This window comes from Camelus dromedarius, chromosome 26 (genome assembly GCF_036321535.1).
Source record: "Camelus dromedarius isolate mCamDro1 chromosome 26, mCamDro1.pat, whole genome shotgun sequence".
Lineage (NCBI taxonomy): Eukaryota > Metazoa > Chordata > Mammalia > Artiodactyla > Camelidae > Camelus > Camelus dromedarius.
This window is the reverse complement of record NC_087461.1, coordinates 20,427,390-20,448,424: the sequence shown is the minus strand read 5'-3', so window position 1 is coordinate 20,448,424 and position 21,035 is coordinate 20,427,390. Positions and strand designations below refer to the sequence as shown.

The 21,035-nt window shown below is 35.2% G+C and overlaps 1 protein-coding gene across 1 annotated transcript in view; it reads right to left on the bottom strand.

Moving 5' to 3' along the window:
• The window catches only part of LOC135319386 (solute carrier organic anion transporter family member 4C1-like), a 57,264-nt gene that overhangs the window by 10,111 nt on the left and 26,118 nt on the right, over window positions 1–21,035 (bottom strand). Inside the window, 4 exon segments of the mRNA XM_064479344.1 lie at window positions 3,766–3,961; window positions 4,372–4,516; window positions 6,603–6,715; window positions 7,914–8,035. Of these exon segments, the coding sequence (XP_064335414.1) occupies window positions 3,766–3,961; window positions 4,372–4,516; window positions 6,603–6,715; window positions 7,914–8,035 (576 nt within the window).

Below are 21,035 nucleotides of genomic sequence, written 5' to 3'. Positions count from 1 at the left end.
ACTCCTGGTTCACAGGCTCAGTGTTGTTCCATGTTGCCTCTTAATGGAAGGCAACATCTTTTAAAATATAAAGGGATACCCTAGCCAAAGACACTTCTTCAATCCCTTGCTTATTTATTCATTCAACCAATACACCTTGAGCGAGTGCTAGGCCCTGTGCTAGGTATCAGGAATACAAAGCTGAGTAAGACAGTTGCTGTCCTCAAAGACTTGACTGTCTAGGAGTGGAGATGGACACAGAAAATTATACACGAATACGGTGAGTGTGGTTAGAGATGTTGATGAGGTGTATTTTATGACACGTAAAATAAGCCAAAGTTTGAATATGAGGGTCTGAAGGAGCTACTGCCTGAGATGAGTCTTAAAGGATGAGTACGAGTCAGCTGGATAAATGGGGGAGGTGACGGCTCCTTCAGAGAAGTAGGGAAAAGGCATAAAGGTGAGAAACAGCATTCTAAGTGGAGAAATGTGAATGATGTCTGAGGCAGAGACGGACAGGAAATGTAATCGGAAAAGAGTCAGGGACCAGATTATTGAGGGCCTCATGGGCCTTCTTTAAAACCATGGGCTTTAACTTATTTTGAAAAGGTAATCAAGTATTTTTAGACTGAAAAGTGACATTGTAAAAGCACATTTTAAAGAAATAATCCTAGGGGTTATACAGAGTTTGAATTTGAAGTAAGGGGACCAGTTATAATACACCAGGCAATATGTTATGGTAATGTCTAGGAGAACTAAAAGAGAGCATCTGAGAAAAGAAAACAGATTTGAGAAATATTTTGGATGTAGAATCAGTTAGATCTGGTGTTTGGTTGACTAGTGTTTAACTTGGCATTTTGGTAGAGAAGAACTAGTTTTGGGGAAGAGAGAACGGGTATGGTTTTATACATATTGAGATTAAGAATCTCAAATGTGGTGAAGGAACCTGGCCTGGAGCCTGATATCTTAATGCGCATTTGCACACAGATGTAGCTGAAACCATGAGAATGATAAGCTCAACCATATAAGGAGCGTAGAGTGAGAAGAGGACAGAGAGGTCCTGGGAGTTCATTTATTTCATGAATACGTAATGAGCTCCAGTTACGTGCTGAACTCAAAGTGGTGGAAATATATCTAAAATAAATAAAGCGATAGAGGTAAATACAGAGGAAGGGAAGAAGGGAGGAAGAGCAAGCAAGGGAGAAGGAAGGGGGAAGGGAAGGTGCAGGGGGAGGGGAAGAGGGAGGAAGGAATAACATTCCTAATAGCCATGAAGCTAACCTGCTTGCCCTGGGGATCAAAAACAGTAAATGAGTGATTTATCTAAATATTAGAGATAGCAATTGCTATGCTGCAAAATGATGATACTTAAGGAGTAGATGGAGAACAAGAAGCTCATGAAAGAAATAGATTAAAGAGAAGGACAGAAAACAAACTGGAAATAAATCAGTGGGGAGTTTGAAGGGAAAGGGTAGCAAAGAGTAAATTTTAAGTAATTTGTCACTCTGCCTGGAGTTTTTCCTTCTTTGAACATATTCCACAGGCTGCTGCTAGATTTCTTAATCAAGCACAATTCCATTCACAAAAGCAAGCATTATACTCTCCGCCCACAACCAGTTTACAATATGGATACCGAAATAAGATGGCAGAAGAACCATCCCAACAACTCCAGAAATAGCCTCTATACAGTAATTTTTAAATTAAATTTTCCAACATATAATTCTGTTACTGATAAATGATTACTGAGAACATGAAACTTTAGGACAGTATGATGGAAACTACAGTAGAAACAAAGAAATAGAGCATAGATTTCTTATTGTCAAGGGCCCATCCCTTTAGTCTATATATTTTATAAAGATTTATTTCATGAGGTAAAGGGGAAACGATTATTTAGAAAATAGCCAAAACTTGTGAAGTTTACTAAATTTTCTTAATTTACTCATGTTATTCTAAAAATTTTTTAAAAATATATATTTAAATATATATTACTTGAATATAGACAAAATGTATTTTAAATATTAAAAAATACAAATATATGTATGTGCTTATACATACATATACGTACACATAAGAAACAAGTTTATCACAGATAGTAGAATTTTAACATTAATTAATTAGTTGTTATTCTATAATTATGCCTCTATAATAGGCGAAGAGTTCCCTAAATCTTCTGCAACTCTTTGATAGATATGCCTCTTTAAGGTGCTGTTTCAGATAAGCAATGAAATTCTAACTACAGGCCAGACAGAGAGAAAAAAAATATATGTGTACTTACTAAGTATAAAGTAAAACACAAATCACCATTGCCAATACTGATTACCAAAACAGACCAAAGATCCTATAGACTATTAAGGCAATATAAGGACAAATGCAAATTTTAATAACTAACAGAGCTCTAGAAATATACTTTGACAATCTCCTTTCAACCAAATTTAGTGTTGTGCTCATACTAAACATTTCATGACAAATTCATTTTAAATATTATAGTAAAAATATCTTCTGAAATAATCAGTATTATTGATCTTAAACTTTTAGTATATACTGTTAAACAGGGCTTTAAATGAACTTATTAATAAGCATAACTCATTAATTCAGAGTCACAAAAACTCTTTTTAACCACCCACTGTTACACAGCAAAGGGCAAAGATTCTGCACCGCTCTGCTAGAAACCCTGTATTCTCACACGCTCTCCTTTCTCCCACTCACTAAAGAGGCTTTTCTTAAGCTCCTTAGTCTGTTCTTTCCACGTACTTTTTCTCCTACATGGGTTTTTTGCATAAGGCTGTTATGTCTAAGCTGCCCATGATATGGACATTTAAATATGCAGAATACAGAGCTAAAATTAAGATTTTGGGGCCACAGCCTTCCATTGTGACTTTAAGCTTTACCTCTGTACTTATATCTGCACACATATACTCACACACATGCCGTGTATGTGAATGTGGCTATGTGTGTGTGTATATTCACTTTCAGTTCTTTTCCATTGCTAAGAATGTGTATGTAATTAAGCACTATTTCCATGTCACAGAGCTTGATATTTCTTGATGACCAACCACCACAAGCACCTCAAACTGACACTGTCCCACTTTCCTTCCCTTCTGATTATGGAGTCCCTGACCTGGAGCACCATCTCCCTCAGGAGCCTCAAACACCTCTATGGAAACAAAGCAGTACTGTGGGCTACACAACCCACTGCTGGGCAACACCCTCCTGCCTCATCCCCAGCTTGGAGTTAGGGTTTCAAAGCAAAACAGACAAGGCAAAGAAAGGTAATATGGTCAAACCAGTTATAGGTAGAAACATGTCTACAGGTCAGAACAACAAGTTGTTTATTTCTCTACAATATACATGCACTTCTAATGTAACTGCAGTGATTAGTATCACCTAGTACTAGCTTCATTTTCATTTCTCTCCTAGTCTAACTCACCATAGGGAGTTTTAAAATTTAAATCAATAGAAACATATAATGTGAAAATTATTCTTAGGATGTTGAAACCATTATGGACAAAGATTCTGTAATATTAATCTTTGTATCCTTGAGCATAGTACTCAATACAGAATAGCTGTCTCTTACATGCTCTCTAAAAAAATACTCAACTTTTAATAGGATTTCAATTATTGAAACTAAAAATAAAAACTACATAGTCTTATATAGGAAAAAGCAGCCTTCCAGTTAATAAAAGAAGCCAAGGTCTCATCATTTTATTTAAGAAAGTACACACTTGGAAATATACACATAGTTTATTACTCTGATACTAATATCAAAAAGCAGTAAAATATATTTACCTGTTATATGATTCAGACACACCTGCAAATGGCTCATTTTCACATTTGGCATAAAGAAATACAAAACTCAGCGTAAGTGCAACTACGGATGTGAGCAAAGCAAACTTCATTATGTTTTTACACGTCATTTTGAGTTTTGAAACAAGGACACCACCTAAAATCTGACCAAGAGCAGCTCCAGGAACTAAAACAGCCCCTAATGAGAAAGAAGACACAGTGGGAAAACACACAAGTGTACTCAGAAACTTATATCAACAACTGGAAAGCATCAAAAACAAGTACCACTATGGTTTTAACACATGAAAGCATTCATGTGATTTAGAAACATATGAGTAAATAACTTATATCAAGTAAGAGATTAATACAATTAATGCTTTGAATATTAAGATTAAGATATATTCTCTTCAACTCTACGTATAGCCTCTGTACCTCTCAAGTCCATACAACAGATTGTCTAATGTCAGAAAATTGGGAGCTTTTATCAAACACAGTATAAAATTTAAACTTCTAGGAGTGGGCTATCAAAAATTATATGCTATTTTGATAAATATCCAATGTGGTCAAGTAAAATTATTAGGTTAAGTTAGAAAAAAGAAAATGTTTTACCTCCAAGGGTAGCTGCAGAGCTAGAAGACAATCCAAATTGATTTTCTATAAATTTAGGTAAAAATGTAGCAAATCCAGTAGTAACTAAGGCTTCTGAACAAGCTGATAGAACTAAGCACATAAAGACAGTATTCCTCCTCTAATTCTAAAGAAAAAATACAGTTCGCCAAATGAATAACTATGATTATACTGCAAAATTCAGCATTAGAAGGTAGGTAGCATGATGAAATAGCAAATCTTAAATGAATACAATATAATTATCTGTAAAATTTCAGCATTTCCTCTAGCACAAAGGTATAAATATTGATTATTAATAGCTTTATATACATACAATGTTGAGAACATTCATACACTGAGCACCTAGAGAATTGACAGATGACTGATCTACTGAATGTGCCTTGATCATATTCAAGGGACTAGGGAAAGGAGGTAAAAGCTCGATTGGAAAGTTCTCTTCCCCAGTCTTACTGTAAATCTCCATTCAATAAATCTACCCCTTATTTGATTTTTTTTATTGTGTTCTGAATTCCTATGTCCAACAAATGAAGAACAGACTGTGAGTAAAGATAAGAATGGTCTCTAAGTATTAAACTTGCAGTATTGTTCCATGAGTGAAGGACTCAGTAGTTAAGAACTTTGGATAGGTATACAGTTAAGCAATTTTAACTAAGAGTCTGTATTGCTGGAGTTCTCAGAATCTTATTAATCTATCAGAGGGGGAGTATAAAGATTCAGTTATTTTACTATATTTAACCATAAAGCGAAAACCATTAAGTGTAGTTCTGAAATATTCAGTGCAAAAAAATTTCATAAAACCGAATAAAGCACACACACACACACACACACACACACACAGTAGAGTCACAAAAAGGCAAGATAAGAGATTTAGAAGTCAGAGCCAGATGATCTAACATAAGAATAACAATACTGAGAAAAGGAAAAGGTAATTAACGAAAACATGCAGTAATTTTAAAAAATAATGTGTAGAAAATATTTAAGTTTTCAGATTAAATTAACTTTTCAGAAAAAGATACTGGACTCCTAGCAAGGATTAGTGAAAAAAGATACATATTTAGGAATATCCTAGTAAATTTCCTGAAATCAAAGATAAATTGAAAAATTTTACAAATTTGCAGATAGAAAGAATAAGAATCACATTAACATGGAGCTTCTCAACTGCAACCTATTTAACTAGGAAAGAGCAAAACAACACCTACAGACTACTGGAACTAAAGGAGTATGATCTAAAAGTATTCATCCAGTCAGAAATATCATCTTGACACCCAAGGGTACTTAGATACCATCCTATCTGAGAAAAACCAGCAATAAAATGTTATATACACAGAAATCTGAATCAGAATTGAGATCTCAAAGCATAAGAACATGAGGATAAAAAAAGCTATGGTGAGTAACGACTCTCGATGGTTTTATATGTACACACACACACACATACATACATATATATATAAGAATTTATAAGATAAATTAAATAGAAATACATGAAACAGAACTGCTCTAAAAGAAAACAACAATACTTGAAATTTAAAATTATGAACAATATTCACAAAACACAAGAATGTGCCTGTAGGGGAAAGGAGGAAGGAGAGTTACAAGGTGGGATGAATGGAGTAAAAACACTTTAAGGCTTTCATGTGAGATGCAAAAAAGTCATGAAAAGTAAATGATTTCAAATCTTGAAAGGTAAAATTATAAACTCCTTTATGTACAAAACTTTTATGATGCTAAATAGAAAGAATACTTTTCTGCTGAGTTCAATAAAATAGACCATAACACTTTTGTTTCTTTAACCTCAAATTCAAAACAAGTAACCACTAAGAAACACTTCTTCCACAAGGGAAAAAAATACTATTTTAGCATTCCCAAAAATATATTTACAATTCAGTGATAACTGGTCAATCCATTACATACGGGAAATGGCGTGGAATAATGGGCTGCAGTGCTAATGAAGAACCCCTGAATATTGATATTGCCTATAAAGTAACTCAGGTTCTTCCAACCATTCTACTGTGGAATAGTTTTCATTTACTCAAAGCATAATAAAATTAAATCTGAAGAGGTTTTTATAAGAGCTAGAACTATATTAAATAAGCAAATAAGAGTAAATTATGAGAATATTTGTGTGTATGTATATATGTGTTAATTTATTTGTAATACATACATATCTCTACATATGTATGTGTGCATGGTGTGTGTGTGCAGTGCTATTTTACCTTTAGAACAGCTGGAAAATCTTTAAAACTTTGTCCAAAATTCCCATCTGTATTTTGTAAGGAATTACTCTGATGAGTCTGGGAAGTTTTTCCATCTTGAATTTCTGCCGTACCTTAAAAAATGGTACACTTCATTTACTCACTCAATCACTTCATTCTTCATTTTGAAAAATGCTGGCTTTATTTGACACATATTTATACAAGTATATAAATTCCATGACACAAGAAACCAGTTCCTCTTTTTGTCAACAAGTTTGTATGAATATCTACGACTGTAATCTGGCTGTTTTAAGAGCTAGTATTATTACTACTAGCTAAGGAAGTTCCAACCAGTCTAAAAATTAAGACAATTTATGCTAATCACGTATGTGTTCTCTTTATTTACACTCTCTCTAAATGTTTCTTCCTTTCAAATGGTTCTTTCTCATCTTTTATGTAATAAATAAAGTATGTTTAAAGCTTTTTTCTTTTACTCTAATTCTAACATGCTTTACAGATAAAATAATGTTTACTATCATGTACTTTAATGTTTAATAATGGTACTGTGAATACATCTGAGAAAGTAGTCAATATGTGGAATTCTAAATTGGAGGGTCCAGGACAGAAAGAAATCAATGAGTCTATGTACCTCTACTCTGCCTATTTTTCTTTGCCCACCTCCAAAAGTTAATCATCTATTGTGTTGCATATAACAACACAAATAACTAAATGCCTTCAGCCTAGAAAAAAATATTTCTATAGATATGTATTTGAACCACATGACTACGTAGAAGTAAAAATCTCACAGAGATAGGAATGGATATTCTTTTCTATGAACCTTTTCTTTTTGGACAGATTGTTAATTCTGAAATTTGGTAAAAAAAAAAATAAGTATACTACAGCATGACTTTGGTGACAATTGAAGAAAAAGTACTTGTACTATCCTTAACAAATAATTAGCATTAATAAAAGCAGATTGGCTCTTGAAGTTACTGAATATACACTAATAGTTTAAAAGACACTGTATCTTTCATGAACATAAAGCAAGATTCCAGATAACACATAAAATACCAATATAGTAAGTATTTAATAAAAAAGTGAATATGTACAGTTTCACTGGGTGTTAACTGAGAAGAAAGAAAAAAACATGAACATTAAGTTTGCTACCCAGTATTTTCTAAAATAAAGACAGCTATTCAAAAGTTTGCATAGGCAGACAACTGAGATTCTATAAAATAAACAGTGAATATTCTAGGGTTCTTATTAAACATATAGAAAGCAACACTTCGCCTAGACTTGGAATAAAACTTGTTTTAAAGAAAACATTTTTACCTGGTAAATGCTTTGGAAAGCAAGAATAAGGTATTATCAAAGACCAAGTAAGGAACCAAGACATAAGAAGCCCAATTCACCACGCCCCCAACCATCGTGGGTCATCCTCAGTGACGTCAGTGCTGTGACAGAAAAACAAGAGGCAAACGTCAACTCTATCTTGTCATTAAACTAATTATATAATTTATAACTCAAATGCATATGTAGGGAAACATTATTATAATATCCAACATTTTAAGTGGAGTCGTTGTGCTAAATCACAACAGATAGCAGGCATAAATGAGAGCCCTAAGAACAAGGGTTTACAGAGTATTCCAAAGGGCAAATATGACACGTGCAGTGTAAAGGTTTGCACTCTCTCCCCAGCTGACTTGCTGCAAGACAAGATTTCACAGAGAACTAGAAAGTGGGCAAGAGTTTACATTAATGGTTTGCTTTGAAGGAACAGACTTTGTCCAGATCCAGGTTTTAAATCAGCTGCCATAGTCCAAAATAAAGTATGCCTTTGGAGTGTGCACAGAGTGGAAAAGGCTTCTCATTTCACGTTCTTCCATAAGAATTGTAGCTAATATAGTCATCATATTGTACATCTCATCCCCAGTACTTATTTATTTTATAAGTGGAAGTTTGTATATTTGATGGCCTTCATTGAATTCCCCCACCCTCAACCCCTGCCCCTGATCAACACGAGTCTGGCCAGCACTGAAACAGATCTAGGGGCACTTCTGCCTATATCTTACTGACAAAAACTCGGTCCTATGCCTAGATGCAAGGGGAGCACGGTATGTAGCTGTGCTGTGTTCCCAGGAGGAAAATAAAACAATTTGGTAAATACAGCATTGTATCTGCCACAAATATTACGAGTACTTTGTGTAACAGCATCAGGATCCACAGGTTTAAAAAAATGCTAAAAACCAACTTAAATCAAAATGACAAAATAATAAAGATCTGACTGAACATCAGCTAGTTAAAATATGAATCGAATGTGCATGAATTTGAGACATTAACTGATGTTCTCTCTGCACCATTCAGACTATCCTGAAATAATCATATTCAGTCTTATTTGTTGCACCAGGAGAACCACTGACTAATGGGAGCAGGCCTAAGGGTAATAGAACTAAGATGGAAAGAAAAACTGAATTTTTTCACATTATAATTAGTTAAAAGAACTAGGAAAGTTTATCCTGAAGGAACGAAATAGGGATAAAAAGAGAGCTGTTATCAAATATTTGAGTGAGGGCATCATTTGAAACAGAAATCATACTTATTTTTTTATGATTCTTGAGATTAGTATAAGGACCTTTAGAAGGAAAATGTGAGTTCAAAATAAAGAAAATCCTTTATAAATAATTGGAGCAATGGTTCCCAAAATGTGATTGAGGAACCTCAAGGACAATCTGAGATCTTATCAAGGAATCTGCAAGTTCACAACTTTATTTAAAATAATACTAGGATGTTACTTGCCTTTTAGATTCTCATTTTCTTACCAGTGAACAGTGAAGTTCTCCAGAGGCTACTTGTCATGTCAAATCACAAAAAAAGAAGATGTAAGAACCCCTTATAGAGCAAGACATTAAAGAGATTTGAAAAAAGATAAAAACCATTTTATTTTTCTCACTATAAGTTTTGAAAATATAATTGTTTCAACTTTATTGAGGTATGATTGACAAATAAAAATTTTATATACTTAGGGTGTACACATATTTTAATATATGTATACACTGTGAAATGATTACCACAATCAAGCTAACATACCCATCACCTCACAGTTACCTTTGTGCCTGTGTGCATGCGTGCGTGAGTGTGTGTGTGTGGTGTGAGAACACTTCAGGTCTATTCTCTTAGCAAATTTCAGGTGTACAGTGCATTATTATTAACTGTAGTCACTATGCTGTACATTAGGTCTCCAGAACTTCTTCATCTTAAAACTGAAAAAGCCAACTTCTCCTCTTTTCCTCCCACCTTCTCCAGTCCCTAGTAGCCACCATTCTACTCTCTGTCACCATGAATTGAACTTTTTAAAAAATTCCACATATAATTGAGATCATGCAGTAGTCATCTTTCAGTGTCTAGTTCATAATTACCAAAAACTTTAAATGTTTGTTAATATCTAATGGGCTTATTATCGTTATTTAAAATGAACTAATTATTTAAATACCTTATTTTAATTTCTAATATAAGTCAGTAGATTGCAGATCTGTTAATCTGTATCTATCAATAGGTATAGCTCTTTGTAATGCTCAGTAAGTTCTAACAGTATAAATGGATTGTGAGACAAAAAAGTTTAAGACCTATTGAATTAGAGCTATACGAAATGAGATAGATTGCCTCAGTAGATAATAAATTCTCTTTCAGTGGAGGAGCTAGCTGGTCAGTTTTTAGGGATATTGTGGGAAGCATTCAAACTACAGAGATTTGGGTTAGACAACCACTGAACACTTTTCCAAATCTGAAATTTAATGAGGCTAAAGCTCTGTAACCTATTAATTTCATAAAATAGATAGGAATATAAACTTGATTAAAATTTATTTTGTCTAACGTCTGTTTAGTGTCAAAAGCATAATTAGAATTCTGGTGTCTTTCTCCTAGACCACTTTTATTCATTCCCCCAATCCTATTCCCATAGCTAACAACCTTGTGTTTACTTCCAGGCCTTGGCCAGACAAATAAATGGACTGTGTTCTATTCTAACCAAAACCATTCATGAGCTCACTGGCTAAGATGTTTGTTGACTTTCTTAGCACTCCTTGACTGAATAGACAATAAATCTCTTGGACTTCTCACGTACTGTTTACCCTGACTCTTGTTTTCTATTTATGCCTAAGGCATTCAAAGTACAGGTTAGCAAAGAAAGACAGATTGAATTCTGATATGTGGGTGGGAAGAGAACAAGAAAGAAATCAGGTGATGATATTACCTAGTTTTTGGGTCATTCATGGTGTGGTATGAGCCATAAAACACTAAAGCACAAACAACTGTACACCAACAAATACTTTCCCAAATAATGGACCTGAACATAAAAGGTATCTCAGATGAATGCCATGCAACATTTTCTGAAGGAACTGTAATAAATCAGTAAGTATGGCATGCTCTGAGTATGAAGATACTGCAGGCACAAACAAGTTAGGTACTCTCACGTAGGTGTCATAATATTCAAGCATTATTGTTGGGGTCAAAATTTTGGGTCAATTACATATTCCTTTATAATGTCCATGGTTCAGAAACTTGTACCTATATTTCATTGCCAAAATGAAAAAGTCAAGAGTAAAGGCAAAAATCCTAAGGTGAAATTCAAGCAGTAAAATAAAATTGCCCAGGGGATACTTGCAGTGACACCAGACAGCAGAGGCTGATCTGAAAAATAGTTTCCCACTAATCAGTAGATATGACTTCATGGTTATCCCAAACTTAAATGGTCAAGATAATTCCAGTAGTCACCAAATAGTTATGAAATATTATCTGAATATGTAAAGAGAAAGTGGTCTGAATATTATGATCTCTGGTCCTCATATGGTAGGTATGGAAATGTCTTCTTTTGAATCCTAGAAAACTAAAGGCCAGTATACCATTTTAAATGTTTTGATAATAGATTTGACTAGAGAGAGCTGGCATTGCCATGCTTTTCACTCACATACACAGAACTTTCTTGCATCATTCTGCAAGTTTTCTGTAATTTACAATTAGACAAAAATTTATTAAAATAAGATCTTATCATTACCGTCATAAAACACGCCAATGCTTTCCATCATACTTAGGACAAAATAACATCCCTCCCATGTCCTACAAGGTTCTAGAGACTTTAGCCCCTGCCTATCTCTTCAAAATTAACTTATAACATTTTACCCCTTGCTCAGTATACTTTAGTTGTAAGTTTCTCCTATGTCCTTCACATGGCAAATCTTCTCTGCCTTGTTGTCCTTGAAGTTGCTAATCTCTTCCCAAAATATTACTTTCCAGGATCTTGTAAAGCTGATGTTTTCTCAAAATTCAATCTTAACATAAGTGTCATCTCAAGTAGGCTTTTTCTGGCTTGATTGAAATAATCTATCACACACACACACACACACACACACACACACACAGACACACACACACAAAATCACTTTGCCCTGATTGCTCTTCTTATATCATTCATCACAATTCACATATATTTTCCTTACCTATTTATTATTATCTCTCTTCTAAACCGGAATAGTTTCATATTTACAGTTTTAGCATGATAAGGGTTCAATAAACATTTGCTGAATGAATCAATCTGAAAGAGAGCCACAGAATAGTTACCATTATAATTATCATTAGGATAGCTACCATTTATTTGGATAGTAACATGCTAAGTCCTGCATGCATGATGTTATTGTAGCCTTACCTTACCTACTATACACTTACTTTCTATATCCTTACCTTACCTACCAATGTATCCTTACCTTACCTTTCATAGTATGATGGGCAACTTCCAAAATGACTCCCAGTGAACCCTACCTCCTGATATTTATGCCATTATGTCATTTGCTTCCCTTGTGTGTACTGGCTGGTCCTAGTGACTTGTCTCTAATAAACAGAATATGTCAAAAGTGGTGGTGGTGGGTTGATTAAAAAAAAATAGTAACTTTATCGAAGTGAATCCTGATGCATACAGCCTTGACCAAATTATCAAAGTTAATGACGCTGACAATGTATACTGATGTCATGTACCCATGATATGATACAATGGAAAGAACAAATCACTTCTGTGTTACCCTTTTCATAATGCAAAACCTCAACAAAATCATGATAAAATATCAACAAATCCAAATTGAGGGGTATGCAACAAAATAATTACTCATTCTCATAAAAAATGTCAAGATCATGAAACACAAGGAAAGACTGAGGAATTATTACATATCAAAGAGACTAAGAAGACATGACAACTAAATGTACTGTGACATCTTGAATAGGATCCTGGGTGGAAAAACTGTAAAATCTGGATAAAATTGTACTTTAGTTTTTAGTGGTTTTTTTTTTAAGTAATATGTCAGTTCCAAGATTTGGCTGTAGAAGACTATGACTTCCATCTGACTTGTGCTTACTCCTGGACTCTTCCTGCTCGCTGCTCTGATGAAGCAAGTTCCATGATGTGAGCTACAGGGAATGGCCCACATGGCAAAGAACTGAGGGTGGATTATGGACAAATGCCAGTGGAGTCGCTAAGGCCCTTGTCCCAACATCCTTTGAGAAAGAGAATCCTACCAACAACTGCAAGATTACCTCATGATTGAACTTAGAAGAAGATTCTTCTCCATGTAAGACTTCAGATAACTATAGCTGACACATTGATTCCCAGCCCTGTGAGATCGTGAGCCACAGAAGCCAGGTAAACTGCCTCCAAATTCCTGATCCACAGAAACTGGATGATAAATGTCATGTTAAGCCATTAAATTTTAGATTAGTTTCTTATATAGTAACAGATAACTAAGACCCATTGTTCTACACAATTATTATTTCTATTTTTTTCAATAAGGAAAGTGGCTTAAAGTAGTTAGACAACTTGCCCAAATTTACATAATTAAGTGAGAAAACTATAATTCAAATCCTGGTCTATCAGAGATTTGTGACCTGTGCTCACAAAGTCCCTTAGAGTAGCAGTTATATTGCTGTTAATGAAATTAGTCTAAAACAAAATAAAATTTTACAAAGCATCTGAACCTACTGCCAAATAAATTTAAATTTAACATCTAACAATGTCAAAGTAAAACCATGAGTTTTTGTGGGTGATTACTCACTGTAATCCAAATGGATAAGTAATCCCATTTAACTAGTAAATTGCCTCAGCTACTTGGAGGTATTTTTGACAATTAACATTTAGTTGGCCCAGCAATGATAGACAAAAGTCAGACATTCTATAAGATTCTGTAGTGAATCTGAGGGGCTTCAGGGCTGATTAAGAGAAAAGGTATGACCATGAGGTGGCAGTAGTACCATGGCCCTTACGTCAGCACACTTTGACAGGTTTACCTGGGGGGAAGTCCCCCACAGCGTGACAGCATTTGGAGGCCTAAACACAGGGGAAGAGATGTGAAGAATATCTAGAAGGGGGGAGAGGGGCAAGGGAACTCCCAGGGGACAGGGGGCTCAGAGAGGGCGCTTACATGTCTAAGTGCTGTCACTCAGGAGTCCATCAGGAAGTCTGGGTCAGCGACCTCCAAAGGGCAGCAGCAGCTCTCCTCTCAGTCTTTTACAGCCATAGGGTTCATTTTATCCATGGCTAGCAGATTTGGGGCATAGCTTCCCAAGATATGCAAAGCAGGCAAGCTCAGAATGGTTAAATATCTGTTTATTTAGCCTATGTTGAAAACAATTGATGTGTAAATTTTAGTTTGGCACCAGTGATCTTTGACCTAACAGGACCCAGTCTGCTGTGAAGAAATAAACAACCTAGGGGACATCTCTGGTTAATTTATACAGCAGATTTACACTAAAGTTCTTCTAAAATTGACTAGGTCATTTGCAATAACTTGCCTTTAAAAGCCTCTAGACTAAGATAAAACCATAACTTTTAATTCTCAAGTAACCCTGAGCCACCACAGAAGTATTATTCAGGCTACGAGAGGCTCAAAGGTCTCTGAGAATGATGCTGGCTCCTTGCCAGACTTTACTGTAGCCTCTGCCCCAGGCACCTCCATGAGAAGGTGGGATTACCTCTAACCAAAAATAAAACCACCTCTTTAATTTCTGTAATTGCATCTTATTCTGCTACCGACCATTATCCGTAAAGAACATATGACCCTTTTCAATAAAGTACAGTCTTCATTTCAGACACTAGCCAGAGAGCACAATTTAGAATTGGAAATCTTGTGTGCTGAAAGTATAGACGCGACGTAACAGTCTAAGGGCAATGTTAGCCATGAAGTCTTCTAAATTTTGTAAGCTCTGTCTTTAAGCCAGAACTCTAGAAATTAGAGAAACTTAGTTCCTGACAGAAACATCTTTGCTAAGTTATATTTGGTATCTGTATTTTTTTTTTTAAGGACAAACTATGTCACATTGCAGTAACAACTTACCACTCAGACTATGGTGACTTAACATAATAAAAAACTTTATTTCTAGCTCCACTTCATGTTCAATGAGGATGGGAGAGTGTTTTCTATGCAATACATAGACACTCGGGGGCCCAGGTTGACTGAGGAGCTACCATCTTGTAGTTTTCCCATCTAAACCATACAGACACAGCAGTAGAAAAGAATCTGATCTAAAAGTGAACCATTTCATTGGCCAGAATGACTAACATCTAACTTCAGAGGGAGTGGAAAATGTAAGTGAGGGGAGGGAACAAAGTATGTGATAAATATCATCACTGTGGCAGTGTCATTCCTATCAGGTTTTGAGGACTAATATGACAGACATACTAGTTTGCTATGCTGCTTTAACAAATTACTACAAACCAGAGACTCAAAACAGCACAAATTTATTACCTTACAGTTGTGAAGATCAGAAATCCCAAATGAGTCTCACTGGATTCAAGTCTAGGTGGTGGCATTCCTTGGCTCCTGGCCCCTTCTCTTCTTCTGTCTTCGAAGCAAGAAGTGGGCACTTTTTCTCACATCTCATCATTCTGACATGGGCTCTTCTGCTTCCCTCTTCCACCTTTCAGGATTCTCATGATTCCATTTAACCGGATAATCCAGGGTAGTCTATTTTAAAGTCAGCTGATTAGAACCTTAATTCCATCTGCAACCCTAATTCTCCTTTGTCACATAGGATAACATAGTCACAGGTCCCAGAGATATGGACATGGACATTTTTGAGGGGCCGCTATTCTGCCTGTTCCAGTAGGATGTGAAAAACGTTTGTGCAGTTTTGTCGTAACTGCTATTAAACATAATTATTATGTTATGCAATGACTTTTACATAAAATTCACATTTAAAAACCTATAAATCTTCCTTTTTATCAATTCATAGGAGTGAAGTAACACAATATGTTTTCCTTTTAGTCTTAGAAACAAGGAAGAAGAGAAATTAATTCAGTAATAACATTGCCATATGCCGTTCAGTATCATTTTCTGAAACAAGTAAATCCTGTTTTCCTAGGTAGTCCTATAATTTATTTCTCCTTAAAATAAATGCTCCCTGTTGCTTCCAGTGCTTTTAGAAGCAAAAAGTATTAAGAAGTACATTAATAAAAATAGATTAAAATATCAGCATTGCTGAATGAAAGAAATATTATAGAACATTGAAAATATGAAAGTGAAAGGAAAAATATTGAACATTTTCAACATCCCCCACCGGAATTGATTGCAACTGATGAAACTGCATTGAAAAAATCATTATCACTTAACATCCATCATTTACCTTACAGTTTGCTCGTGATATTGTACATTCTAAGGGTTTGGACAAGTTTATGACACGTATCCACCATTATAGTATCATACAGAGTAGTTTCATTGCCCTAAGAATTATCTGTGCTCTGCCTATACATCCTTCTCTTTCCCTCCTTCTTAATCCCTGGCAACTATTGATCTTTTTATTGTCGCCATAGTTTTGCCTTTTCCAAAATGTTATGTAGTTGGAATCACACAATATTTAGCCTTTTCAGATTGGCTTCTTTCACTTGGTAATATGAATTTAAGTTACCCCCCTGTCTTTTCATGGCTTGATAGCTCATTTATTTTTAGTGCTGAATAATATCCGATTGGATATGCCACAGTTTATTTATCCATTCACCCACTGAAGGACATCTTGTTTGCTTCCAAAGCAAATTATGCTAAAAATTGCCAATTTTAGCAATTATGAATAAATCTGCTATAAATACGTGTGCAGGTTTTTTTGTGTGGATAGAAGTTTTCAACTCCTTTGGGTAAATACCAAGGAGTCTGATTGCTGGGTCTCATGGTAAGAGTATGGTTAGTTTTGTAAGAAACTGCCAAACTGTCTTCCAAATTGGCTATACCATTGAACAAACACTCCCATCAGCAATAAATGAGAATCCCTGTTGTTCCGCATTCTCTCCAGGACTTGGTGTTGACAGTGTTCCAGATTTTGGCCATTCTAATAGGTGTATAGTGGTATTTCATTGTTGTTTTAGTTTGCATTTTCTTGACGACATATGATGTGGAGCATTTTTTCATATACTTACTTGCCAATTATATATTTTCCTTGATGAAATATCTGTTAAGGTCTTTGGCTCATTTTAAAATCAGGTCATTTTCTTATTGTTCAGTTTTAAGAGTTCTCATATTTTGGACTGCAGTCTTTTATTAGATGTGTTGTCTCCAAATATTTTCTTCCGGTCTGTGGCTTATCTTTAGATTGTCTTTTGCAGAGCAGAAGTTTTTGATTTTAATTAATCAAGCTTATCAGTTACATCTTTCATGGATCATGCCTTTGACGATTAATCTAATGAGCCATCACCATCCTCAGGTTATCTAGGTTTTCTCCTATGTTATCATATCTGAGTTTTGTAGTTCTGCATTTTATATTTAGGTTTGTGATTCATTTTGGGTAATTGTTGTGAAGGGTATAAAATCTGTGTCTAAATTCATTTTTTTTAACATGTGGATGTCCAGTTGTTCCAACATCATTAGTTGAAGAGATTACCTTTGCTCCTTTGTGTTGCATTTGCTCCTTTATCACAGATCAGTTAACTATATACATTTAGATCTATTTCTGGGTTCTCTATTCTGTTTTTTTGATCTTTGTCTATTCTTTCACCAATACCACAATGTCTTGATTAATACAGCTTTATACTAAGTCTTGAAGTCTGGTAGCATCAGTCCTCCAACTTTCAACATTCTTCTCCTTCAATATTTTGTTGGCTATTCCAAGACTTTGGGGTCTCCATATAAATTTTAGAATCAGTTTGTCACACCCGTAAAATAACTGATGGGATTTTTATTGGGATTGTGTGGAATTTAAGGATCAAGTTGGGAAAAACTGACATCTTGAAAATATTTAGTCTTCCTAGCCAGGAGCATAAATCTCTCTATTTATTTAGTTCTTTTTTATTACTTTCATCAGAGTTTTGTAATTTTCCTTATATGGACATTGTACATATTCTTTAGCCTTATACCATAGAATTTCACTTTTGGGTGTTAATGTAAATGGTACTGTGTTTTTCATTTCAAATTCCACTTGTTCATTGTTGGCATACAGGAAAGCAGCTGATGTTTGTATATTAAACTTGTACCTTGTAACCTTACTACAATTGCTTATTAGTTCCAGTTTTTTATTCTTTTGGATTTTCTACATAGTTGATCATGTCATCTGCAAACAAAGACAGTTTTATTTCTTCTCTCCTGGTCTATATACTTTTAATTTCATTTTCCTGTATTATCGTATTAACTAGTACTTCCAGTACGATGTTGAAAAGCAGTGATGAGGATTTCCATTTTGTGAGAAAAATGCACCTCACTGGACTGTTCTTGTTATAGACCTCATTCTGTTTCATTTAATGATCATATACATCCTATGTTCTCTGTAGTGAAGTTGCACTCAGAGGAAATGGGCTCCTGGCTTTGCGCCCAGTTGGATGAGATGTTTTCTGTTAGTTCATAGATTAGCTTATATGTATTTAGTAGTTGTCCTGAGTCAAGTAGCCACTGTCCCCAAATTCTTGTGCACCTGATACTCCAAGGACATCCTTACTCCTTAAGAGGTGACAAAAGGTTTTTAGAAACCCTCTACTAGATGGCTGTCTTGTTCCTGTCACCTATTCTTTTCCAGTTCAAACTCTCGTCTAACTTTCTGGATTCAGATCTCTGGGTTAAAGTTAGTTGTTAATTGTCTTAGTCCATTGGGGCTGTTATAACAAATACCGCAGACTGGATAGCTTATAAACAATAGAAATTAACTTCTCACAGTTGTAGAATTTAAGATTAGGGTGCCAGCATGGTCAGGTGAGGGCCCTCTTCTTTGTTTCAGACTTCTCTTGTTCCCTCATAGGGTAGAAAGGGTGAGGGAGCTCTGTGGATTCTTTATAAGGGCGCTAATCCTAGTCATGAGGGCTCAACTCTCATAACCTAAGCACATTTCAAAGGCCCTACTTCCTATTACCATCACCTTAGAAATTAGGATTTCAACACACAAATTTGGGAGGGACACAAACATTTAGACCATAGCATTAATATGATAATATCTTGAATTAGCCATCAAATTCTGACTTCCATTTTACCTCTGCCTTACTCCAGCTTTTGTTCACAGTGTATAACATAGTTGATCTCACTGCTTGTGGAATTTCTGATTCTGCACTTGTGCCTCTCCTGTGAGCAAAGATGGTAATGTCTGAAACCATATTTGAGCATATGTAATTCTTAGGGTAAAGAATGGGAATCTAATCAGGTACCATGACTAGGTGACATTAATTTAAGAGAAAGACATTTCTCTCAAGAGTTAAGCTAAATTGGAGAGAGCTAACCTGCCAGGTGTCTGACTGAGTAGCTGGTTAAAACAGAAGTAAGAGTAAAGACCGTAATCAGTGATGGTATAAGTAAGAGGCCAAACATGAGAAAGCACTGGCTCCCCCGGGGCTCCATCCTGCCCATGGAACAGCACCAGGCCAGGGTCAGGCGGATCAGCACAGACGTCAGAGCTGTCTCTTTGCTGAGGCCCCTAGCAAAGGGCTCCTGCCCTTTTATGAACCCAGGTGTTTGGTGGAGAGGGAGAGATGGGTGCAAGTGGAAAAGTTCTGAATACTGAGTCAGAATGAAGAAAAATATCCTCGAGGCTTTCCATAATGTGGCCACAGCGGAGGCACCTGAGAGAGGTCTTGGCCAAGGGCCCCTGATAAAGATGTCTCCAAATTGAGGTATTTGGGCTAGGACTGAAAAAAAATGCATATTAAGAGCATGACTGGGCAAGGGAGGAGCAGAATCCTTGAATGTAACTCCCTCCAGACTGGCACCAGTTCTGGTGAGGAGAGGGCAGCCTTCTTCCATGAGACCTTCCAGATAGAGCCTTTGTAATTATAAGTGGTTGGGCTTAAAAGATCACACATAGGATTTTGGCCTGGAGCTGGACTCCTCAATTACATATTATTACCATTTCCTTTGCTTTTTTGTGTGTGTGTGTTGTGACATTTTCTTTATCCCTTAGCATATATAAGAAATAATGAATTTAACCAATATAATACTTATTAAGCATCACACGATGTATATAAAAATGTGAATGTGTTGAAGTGACTGAGTAATGAGTTTCCCTCCATTGTAGACTCCACTCTAACCTTCTTGGTTTCCTCAATAAACCTAACACATTTGCCTTGCATCTCTTTTGTAAATTATCTGAAACGCTCTGCTCAGATAGTCCTATATCTCATATCTCGTTTTGTTTAAATCTCTGATCAAATGCCACTTCAGATCAACACTAATTTAATTTCAGTAAAATATGGAAACTTTGTTTCAATATAGATCTGTTCCATATTCCCATGTTCCATATATGCTATAAACACAGCAACATAGTATTACAATTATTGCTTATAAAACCTTATAGAAATTAAGAGAACAAAGGAGAAAATATACACACATATATGAAGGTTTTCTTTTTTTTATTAACCTGCATACATACCTTTTCTGATATGCTCATTTCTTCCTATGGATTCCAGTTACTGTCTGGCATTATTTCTTTGTTTCAAACTAGCTTCATTCTCTGTCTTTTTTTGTGCTATATTATCACGTGGAATACATCACACAGAACTTATTTTATTTGTTCTACTATATGTTAGTTAAATATTTCCACAAACAAGATACTTCCAAATAAGAAAAAAACGATTATTTATAATAAATTAAAAACATATATTTTGTAAATGCAATGTAATAAGCAATATTACATAGTTCTAAATTTTTCTTAAATATTTCCTTCTTATCTATGGAACTTTTTCTCAATTACTAAACAACTACCTTACTATCTACTTGGTGCCTAGTTTTGTAAGCAAGTTGTTTAATCTATAATTATAAAAAAGTCAAAGCTTACTTATTTCTGTCATTACATAGGACATTTTTATGTTGTCATAAAGTCAACAATATTCACTTTCATAACTCTCAGTATGTCACAGGACACAAGAAGTGTCTGTTGCTAGACAAAAAATAAATGGTCTGGGAATAGTACCTATGAAAAATATATTTATATGCTATAGACGGTTGTCTACAAATTGGGATA